This window comes from Lineus longissimus, chromosome 12 (genome assembly GCF_910592395.1).
Source record: "Lineus longissimus chromosome 12, tnLinLong1.2, whole genome shotgun sequence".
Classification (NCBI taxonomy): domain Eukaryota; kingdom Metazoa; phylum Nemertea; class Pilidiophora; order Heteronemertea; family Lineidae; genus Lineus; species Lineus longissimus.
In genome coordinates this window covers 15,557,766-15,567,862 of record NC_088319.1, presented here as the reverse complement: position 1 = coordinate 15,567,862, position 10,097 = coordinate 15,557,766, and the positions used below count along the sequence as shown (strand labels likewise).

The following is a 10,097-nucleotide window of genomic DNA, read 5'->3' as shown; positions in this document are numbered from 1 at the left end:
ATGAAGCCAGCATATCAAAGATGACATACATTCTTATATCTCAAGAGGCAGTTCCTTGTCTTTCACAAATTTCAGCTGGTGTAATAGGAGGAATAATCCCGTCTTTCCTAAACTATGGCTAAAGTGACATGAGAAATTACAGTCCCCTATCTTTCACAACTTGGTCTCTTTATTTCTCACAACCTGTGGCTGGTGATGCAGAGTATAGGCCTACATACCCCATCGGGGTTGGCTCTGTCAATCTTTTCCTCCTAGCCACTTTTTAGCCAAGTGGCTGTCACTTTTAGCCATTACCGATCGTTTGGTCATCTTGAGGCCGACCCAGCCCACAGTAACGTGTGCGAGAATGGCAGCCCGCCAGTACTGAGACTAGCCAATCAACGAACGATTCGAGAAACCCGTGACCGGAGACTCCATGGCAACGAAGCGAGCGGGAAACTAGCCGATAATGTATGCGTAAGGCGACCAGTAGCGCCACCAAAATCACGCTGGCGGCAACGGGTAGAACTACAAGATGATAGCAGACTATTTCTTTTGACCCTGCCAGAGTCTTTCAAAACAAGTGATTGATTGACTCTGACCCTGCTGACCACTATTTTCAAAAACTTTTTAAAAAAGGCCATTCAAACGTTAAATCAACTGCAAACATAATCATTTATATCACTGAGGTATATAGATACGATAGGTTGAGAAAAATATGTACAACTATCGAAATATACGATTACTTCGATCTATTTCGGCCAATCACTTTGCCACCTGCGCGACCTTGTCACAATTGCGGCGCGCTCGCTGGCATATCGCATATAAAACGCAAACAAAACCTTCATATCAGCATGAAAGCCTTGACGGTTCAGCGCTAAGAATGTATGACTGTGGATCGGCTGGTCACGGGTTCGAATCCGCCGCAGTTTCCTCTTTTTTTTCTTCTCCCATATCTCCTTATCTAATCATCCATGAAGAGAACGATAGCAACCACGTGTGATGGCGCGGCCGCCCGCAAATATGATAAAGTTTAACTGACGAACGATCGTTCCTTGGTGCATTTGGTGGGAAGTGGACCTTTTTGATAGACTTTGATCAATTTTCGCACAACACTATTACTTTCTCGCCAAATCATGGCAATTCAAATTGAATTCGCAAAATGTTAAGCCAGACATTGTTTTACATTCGCCACTCGTGCAACATTCGCAAAATGCGAACGGGCGCGCCAACCCTGCCCCATGTCTTTCAAAACCGCAGGAGGAATAGACACCAGTCTTCACGACAAGTGGCTGGTATCGCAGGAGGATTAATGGTCTCCTGTGTTTCACGACCAGTTTCACATGTTGCAAGATGATCAGTTCACTGCATGTGCCTGGTGCAGCAGGCTAGTCATCGGTCTTTTAAAACTTGGTCCCCTGTGTGTTTCGCAACTTGCTCCCTGTCTCTCCCAAAATGCAGACTCTGATCTTTCACAACCGCCTGCTGGCGTAGCAGGAGGTAGTGTACCCTGACTTGCACAACTATGTCCCCTGTGTATCACAACTTGATCCCCTGTCTCTCCCAAAATGCAGACTCTGATCTTTCACAACCGCCTGCTGGCGTAGCAGGAGGCAGTGTACCCTGACCTGCACAACTATGTCCCCTGTGTGTCACAACTTGATCCCCTGTCTCTCTCAACCTGGAATGGTGAAACAGGGGATGTAGTCACTGGTCTTTCACAACCGCTTTACAGATGTAGGAGGAGTATGGCGCCCTGTCTTCCACAACTTGGCCGCATGTCTCTTCGCAACACATAGCTAGTGCAGTAGGAGGAAAGTCCCCTGTCTCTCACAACCAGTAATCGTTGTCTTTCCTGTCTTTCACAACTTGTGGCTGGTGTAGCAGGAGGAATAGTCCCCCCGTCTTTCACAAATTGTGGCTGGTGTAGCAATGAGAGGAATAGTCCCCTGTCTTTCACGACTTCGGTCTGGTGTAGCAGGAGGAATAGTCTCCTATCTTTCACAACTTGTGGCTGGTGAAGCAGGAGGAAGTCTGCTGGCTTTCACAGCCTGTGGCTGGTGTAGCAGGAGGAATAGTCCCCTTTCGTTCACAACTTGTGGCTGGTGTAGCAGGAGGAATAGTCTCCTGTCTTTCACAACTTGTGGCTGGTGTAGCAGGAGGAATAATCTCCTGTCTTTCACAACTTGTGGCTGGTGTAGCAGGAGGAATAGTCTCCTGTCTTTCACAACTTGTGGCTGGTGTAGCAGGAGGAAAATTCTGCTGGCTTTCACAGCCTGTGGCTGGTGTAGCAGGAGGAATAATCTCCTGTCTTTCACGACTTCGGTCTGGTGTAGCAGGAGGAATAGTCCCCTGCCTTTTCACAAATTGCGGCTGTGCAACATGAGAAAGTCAGTCTTTCAGAACTTGCAGCTGGTGTAGCAGAAGGAATAGTCCTGTCTTTCAAAACCAGTAACTGGTGTAACAGGAGAAATAGTCCCCAGTCTTTCACAACCTGTGGCTCATGTCGCAAGAGCTGAGGGTCAGGGGCAAAGTCAACAACTATCTTTTTCAAAAGGAATAATACAATGAATAACGAAACAACAACTGTAATTTTGATCGGCTTAGAAGTTATAACTAATATTTTAACTAATTTGAATATAATCATAATCAACCTGTACCAGTGTATACAAAATTGTCTGGTATAAAATCATTCATAACTTCAAAATCTTTCTATATAAGCTCAACTGATGAAAAGTTAAAAAGTAGAAGGGGTGCCTGATAGAAACCTGGAGGTGGCATGCGCATTTGATGGAATGGAGTTATAATCTTTCACACATGCTTGATACATGTTTATGGTATGCTCTACACGTCATGAAGGCTGAAATCACCATTTCCCAGAATAAATAAAACTTAGACAGCAAACTAGTGTAAAATTTGCAAAAAATGCAAGTCATGAAAGTAATTTGGCCACTACAACTTAGTCTTTAGAAAGGGTAACAAGGCTTGAGGGTGACTGCTATGGTCAAGTCCATGTATCACTGGTTCTCCACCTTGACAACAAAGAGGAGAAATTGTCTTTCTTTTCCCAGTAAAAGTACATCTGCTCATCACAGTTTCGCCTTTGGTTTGTCTTTATCTTCTTCTTTGGACTTTTCTTGCCATTTGTACACTGGCATACTATCATGGTCTGAAAGAAATGAAAAAAAGATTGTAGCAAATTTGTTTCACAATGATAGCATGGATCTCGCAAGAAGTAGAAGGGAGAACTGGCAACTTCCACTTAAAAAATGCTGGCAACATAATCATCCAAGCATCGTTTCAAAAATATCTCACCTGGAATTTCCCATGATACTCGGTACAAACATTGACCTCCATCAACCTTGAGCGATTCTCCTGTGATGAATGAAGCACCAGGTGACAATAAGAAGCAGGCGGCTGATGCGACCTGAAAGAAGAGGTCAAGGTCAGGGGTCAGTGTGGCGTAGTGGTGAAGGTCAGGTGGCGACCCGTCAGTTATGTCACGAACCACAACTTTTTTCTGTCCCCAGGTAAGGTATGACAAAACGACAATTGACAAAACGACAATGCACGCAATCCACTCCATGGGCAAATTACCTAATTGAGGTGTGGTTGGTGTGTTCAGCCCCTTCATCGAAGTTAACAAATGCTGAGAGCAGTTAATTAGAGGATGGGTTGCAAAGAGTCATAACACTAGCAATAACCAAAGCTTACCTCTTCAACTGTTCCAAGTCTTTTAGCGGGAATAGTCGGGATGATATCATTAAACATGTTGGGGTCTGGGTAATTAGCAGCCGCTGTCTCGGAGTAGATAGTGCCCTGAAAAGTCAACACAAAAGCCTTTGTCAACATATCTGACATTGCCTAACGAGTGAGTCATATAAGAAGTAACGAAATGATTCAAGTATTTAAGACGGTCATCCAATCCTGACAGTAGCCAGCCACAGACAATGCTTCCTCATCTATTATAACTCCAAAAATGGACTCGGCAGGAATGATATGAAATGTGCCAACATTTTGACAGTCAACCATAAGAAGATATGTACTTACAGGTGCTAACGAATTAATCCTGACACCAGAGGGAGCCCACTCCATGGCAAGAGATTTGGTAAGATTGTCAATGCCTGCTCTGGCCGCAGACGATGCCCTGGAAAAAAAATTTCAAATTTTCTGAAAACAAAAACTGAAACAAAATGCTTTTAAAGTATTATCCCGAGTACAGAATAATGCAGCCTATACTCAGAAACTCAAGTATGTTGTATTTGTGTTTGGGTGTTTTTTAAAGCTCAATTGATTTTGTTACCAGAACATGACAGTCTATCTAAAATTGAGAATACAGAAGAAGTATCATTTGTTGTAAAGAAAAAATTTGAAAAATAAACTTACGCAAAACCTGGGAAACCTCTCCATAGGTCCATTGTGATGTTGACCATTGCTCCACCATGCTGCTGCATCCATTGATTAAAAGCTGAAAATATATCCTATATGGTTTCTCATGTATCAAAGCTCAAATAAAACAGACTTTTACAGTCACGCTCTAAGGTGGATTAAAATTTCGCCCTGTAAATTTCTGGCATCAAATATGTCGCTTTCATGGAGAAGATTTGTTGTGATTTCACAGTGTCACTCTGTATGAGTTTTTAGATGGAACTACCACATCAACACTCACCTTCCCTTATGCACAAGAACGTCCCTGTCAAATTTGTCTCCACGATAGCGTTCCATCCTTTTAAGCTGACATTCTCCATGGGCGCAATGAACTGTCCTCCACCATTATTGACGAGATAATCTATTCCTCCAAAGGTAGCGATTGTGTGGGACATTAATTTCTTTACCTGAAATACATTTTTTGAATGATTGTTAAGAATTACAGATAACATTTAACAAAAAGACGCAAAACGACGGCATACTCTGTGATGCAACTCATGAAAGTACAAGTGACAACACATACCTCCTCTTCTTTCCGTATGTTACACAGTGTCATCTGGATGTGCTCAACATTTTCTGGTTGTAGCCAGTTCTTTATTTTGGTCATGGATTCCTTTAGACGCTCCTCTTTCCTGGATGCGATCATGACTTTACATCCTGAAAGAAGAATTCACATCATCTTTGAATAGATGACTGCAAACTCATGGTGGTGTTGTAGAAAAGATCATATCCGCCTTGCCATTAAAAAGGCTGAATCATGTGTCGCAGATGTTCGGGAGTGGCTTGGCCCCAATCACTTGAAGGGCAATGATGATAAAACTGAATTCCTCATCATTGCGTCGAAGAGAAAGCTGTCAAGACTTGAGCCACTTCCTTCAATCCAGATCGGATCATCCTCTGTTACTCCCTCATCTCAGGTTCGAAATCTTGGTGCTGTTTTTGATGCAAACATGTCTATGTCACAACAGGTGTCCCAAGTGGTGAGGGGGGTTTACTATCAGATCCATAGAATAGCAAAGATCAGACGATACCTGGACAATACCACCTGTGCCAGAGTAATAAATGCGCTAATAACATCTCGCCTGGATTTCCAAAACGGTCTTTTGCTCGGATTACCGGGCTGTGAAATCCAGCGCCTTCAAAAAGCACAAAATGCTAGTGCTCGCCTCTTAACCAGGTCCAAAAAGAGAGAGCACATAACCCCTATTTTAAAATCTCTTCATTGGTTGCCGGTGACATCACGTATCGACTACAAAGTTCTTCTCACAACCCACAAGGTCATCCATCATGAGGAGAGCCCACAGTATATGAAGGAACTTCTCAGTCTCCGTGCGCCCGGCCGCAGACTTCGGTCCTCGGATGACCCTTGGCTCCTTGCCATCCCACGTTCAAATGGGGTTTTCGGGGATCGATCTCTGTGTGTCCGGGCCGCGGGGCTGTGGAACGCCCTTCCAAGCTGGTTACGTGATGTCACTGTGCTAAACACTTTTAAGAGTAAACTCAAAACTCATCTTTTTATCCTAACATATTCAGAGTAGGCCATACATGTTTTAAATATTGATATTTTCCGGATGTTTTTAAACTGTTTTTTATCCTCATGAAATCACCACTTTTAATGTACTCATTTAATATTATGTACAGTGCTTAGAAAATGTATGCACCATTATTTTAGCACTTTAAATCAAATAAATTATTATTATTATTATTATTATTATACTGACATTCACAACGTTATCCACAATGCTACCTAGTGCTATATAGCACGATATGAAATATGATCAGATTTGACACCGACCAGTCGACCACGGACCAGACATGTCTTCACCTCAGATCTCTTTCTCTTCTTGCCAGCTAAAAGGTAAAAGGAATGGGATAAAAAAGATTTGAAATAGTTAGATTACCTAGATGAAGTAACTCTTTTGTGATTCCAAGGCCTATTCCTGTCCCTCCTCCAGTGACAATAGCCGTTTTTCCAGCAAAAAGACCAGGACGAAAAATGCTAGTTGCCAATTTCATGGTAGCTGCCATTTTGTACCTCTGTCATGTGACATGGATGGCAACCTGTCGTAATAGTTCCTTGTAGTTTCAACAGATGGCAGCACCTCCTGGGGAATATCTCAGGCTGCCATTTTGTACCTCTGTCATGTGACACGGATGGCAACCTTTCATAATAGTTCCTTGTAGTTTCAACAGATGGCAGCACCTCCTGGGGAATATCTCAGGCTGCCATTTTGTACCTCTGTCATGTGACACGGATGGCAACCTTTCATAATAGTTCCTTGTAGTTTCAACAGATGGCAGCACCTCCTGGGGACTATCTCAGAACATTCATGACATTCAGGAAGGCAGACCATTATCCATCCCTCCCCCCCGGATGGGGTGAAATATATTGATCAGGGTTCGCCAGTCTACCTCTCTGGCTGGGCACCACCTCCACAGCTAGGAACCTCTCTGACCAGGCACCACGGATGCGCATGCTCCGTTTGGATCTATTCCGTTTCCGTTTTGATCACTTCCGGTAACGCAGGCGCATTGAAGTTTCAAGAGAAAAGACTATGAAATGTTCTGTTATTAACACAGTTTACCCAATATTGAACAGACTCAAAGTTTTATTTGTTCAAGTAATCAAATGTTTTAGGCCAGGGACACATACACTGCTTTTTTCACTTGGTGGTGCCTGGCTGTGGAGGTAACCTGCTTTCGACCATTTCAAGAGAAATGACTATGAAATGTTCGATTATTAAGGCAGTTTACCCAATATTGAACAGACTCAAAGTTTTATTTGTTCAAGTAATCAAATGTATAAGGCTAGGGACACATACAATGCTTTTTTCACTTGGTGGTGCCTGGCTGTGGAGGTTACCTGCTTTCGACCATTTCAAGAGAAATGACTATGAAATGTTCGATTATTAAGGCAGTTTACCCAATATTGAACAGACTCAAAGTTTTATTTGTTCAAGTAATCAAATGTATAAGGCTAGGGACACATACAATGCTTTTTTCACTTGGTGGTGCCTGGCTGCGGAGGTAACCTGATCTCGACCATTTCAAGTGAAATGACTATGAAATGTTCTGTAATTAACACAGTTTGCCCAATATTGAACAGATTTGGTTATTGATCAGTTTGGAAGAAACTTCTTTGAAATATTCAATATTGGGTGGATTGTGGTAATAACTTTATAATCATTTTACTTAAAAAGTCAAGAGTGGTATTCATTGATTGTAGTCACAGTGTAAAATGTTCAATTCTCATCAGGAGGTTTTTATCAATAGATATGCGAATGTGTCCACTGAACAAAATTGTTGTAATTCAAATGATGTCTATTGATTGATTAATAAATACATCTTTAAAACTAAATCGTGTGGTCATTTCATTACTTGGACCCTTCAGCCTGGAAATTCTTCTTCTTTGTGTTCATTTCCATCTAACAGACTCTCCAGACTTACTAGTTATCGGAAGCGGAGTTGGTGTTCGTCAGCCGGTCAAGTCTCCCTCCTCAACGCTGCAAGCGTTGGGCATCTTCCCAGGATGTGCTCTACAGTCATTGGCTCGATCTGGGGGGTGTCGCTATCTCCTTACTCCTAGACAGAAGCCTGGAACAAGCTGGACATCGGGCAGCAAACCCAATATTAATGTGCTCAGAACACTTCTCAAGTAATTAGTGTTTCAGAGTGATCTATAGCCTATACCTAATACAATAGTGATGGCTTCGGGCAGGGCTTAGAGGAGGCTTAGAGTAACGAGACTAGTATATAGCAGGCCCGGGAAAGCAGGGGCGTAGGTAGCAGGGGGGGGGGCAAATGCCCCCTCCCCCGAGGTCACCAAAATATGTGTTTTTGGCCAAAAGATTTCATAAAGGGTCATTTTGTCCCCCAGAGAGCCTTTTGCCCCCCCCCCCCTCCGCCAGACCAAAAAGCTAGCTACGCCCCTGGCCCTGTAGGTGTATAGTATAATTTACTCTAAGTAAGGGCAGGGCAATAAGGAAAGGTGCTATGCTGCATGTAGGCCCTATTATATTCTATAACAAAGAAACCCAACATATGATTTAAAGGTGCCGGTGTAATAGAATCAGATGCCCCCTGATATTAAATGCCCTCAACAATAGAACACCGGCACCATTCAATAGGACTCTAAAGAGGCCAAGACCCTTCATCCGAAGAAGAACAATACAGGCGGGCATCAGGAAAGGGAGGGCATTTGATTCTATCACAGCGGAACAATATATCTCCCTTTTCCCACAAGAACTAATATTCCTCACAAAGGAATTATAGACTGGACTTAGATTCATGGGGACCAGCATTTCTTTTACACCCGCACGCGGAGCATGAGCTGAGCTACTACTGCACGCCAACATATCAACCAACAGCAAACCAATTTCTTCAAACGGTTGGAAGTGATACTACCAGTCACGTGTGGTTCCTGGTCAGAGAGGTTCCTAGCTGTGGAGGTGGTGCCCAGCCAGAGAGGTAGGCTGGCGGAGGGTGTTGAATATATTCGCACAAAAAGGAAAAGCACATAAAGCAGTTTTTAGAAAAAAACAAATTTTTTATTTTCTGGAGCACTCAGTCAACCAGTGAAGGCTGACTTACATGTCCACGGGTTACATTTATCAACAATTATAAGAAACAGCCCAGAAATTTCTTTTGTTTTTTTACAAAATATATACGGAATTGATAAATGCATATCCTCAAAAATGCATATGTCGCTTAACAAGTCAATATTTCATGCTCAAAGCATCCAATGTAAAATACTTTATTTTAACAAATTTTCACAATACTGCAAAAGGAACGTTGCTGAAGAGATCAATGCCCCCCTCCCCCCAAAAAATGATAGCAATCAGAAAATGATACACTGCAAACAAGTTTATAGCAAGAATATTGACTGATCTATCGCATTTTGCATTGTGAACCAATACGTTTTATTTGCAACTTGGAAAAACTAATTTGTAGAAGTCTTGAGCAGAGAGCAGGGTCACATCAGAAAGTGAGCCCAAACAGTTAAGAGAATGTTTATACACATTTTTTGATGAATCCAAAATCACTCTCTGCTCAAAACTCAAAACATTAGACTTTGTGACAGCTGACCTTTTTTTTCCCAGAATCAATAATTTACCTCCTTCAACAAGTGTATCGCAATACTGTAGAAATTACAAATTTTTTGCAGAAAAATTTCTGGGCTGCTGTATAAAAATCAGACCAAGCTTGTATAAACAACGTTCCATCCTTTCTTCACAACATAAATTGACACCTTTACACAATGACTGAACAGTATCACCAAACAGCTTCTAAAATGTGAAGCTTATAGTGTACAGTGTGGCACACGCATGCCATTAATCGTGAAGACAGTCAAACTGGCAATAGCAGATTACCATAGTCATATTAAGAAGTAAACCAACATCTCAAACATACACATAGGAAATTTTCTGCTGAGCCTGTTTTCTTTGATACAAACACATGCCAAAAACTCGAATGCCGCCGGCATTACCTATTCTAAAGTCATCATCGTGGAATTTAGGTTAGATCATTGATTATTACTCAACAATTTTCATTAAACTAAACAGGCATGCAGACACTGTTGATACGAAAACAAAGGCGAGGACAGAAATGACCAGAAAATACAAATAAATCACTGTTCCAAAATTAAATCCTTTTGAAATTGCATCTGAACCAAATAGAGTACAAGGCAATGA

General features: G+C 42.1%; 1 protein-coding gene across 1 annotated transcript; it reads right to left on the bottom strand.

Moving 5' to 3' along the window:
- Positions 1–2,571: 2,571 nt before the first annotated feature.
- Positions 2,572–6,435, bottom strand: LOC135496770 (peroxisomal trans-2-enoyl-CoA reductase-like). The gene is made up of 8 exons (XM_064786264.1): positions 6,309–6,435; positions 4,931–5,064; positions 4,649–4,814; positions 4,366–4,447; positions 4,030–4,126; positions 3,694–3,798; positions 3,295–3,406; positions 2,572–3,148 (listed from the first exon to the last, which is right to left on the bottom strand). Exons 1-8 carry the CDS (start codon positions 6,433–6,435, stop codon positions 3,069–3,071), a joined length of 903 nt encoding a protein of 300 aa, XP_064642334.1. The 3' UTR covers positions 2,572–3,068.
- Between the last annotated feature and the right edge of the window lie 3,662 nt (positions 6,436–10,097).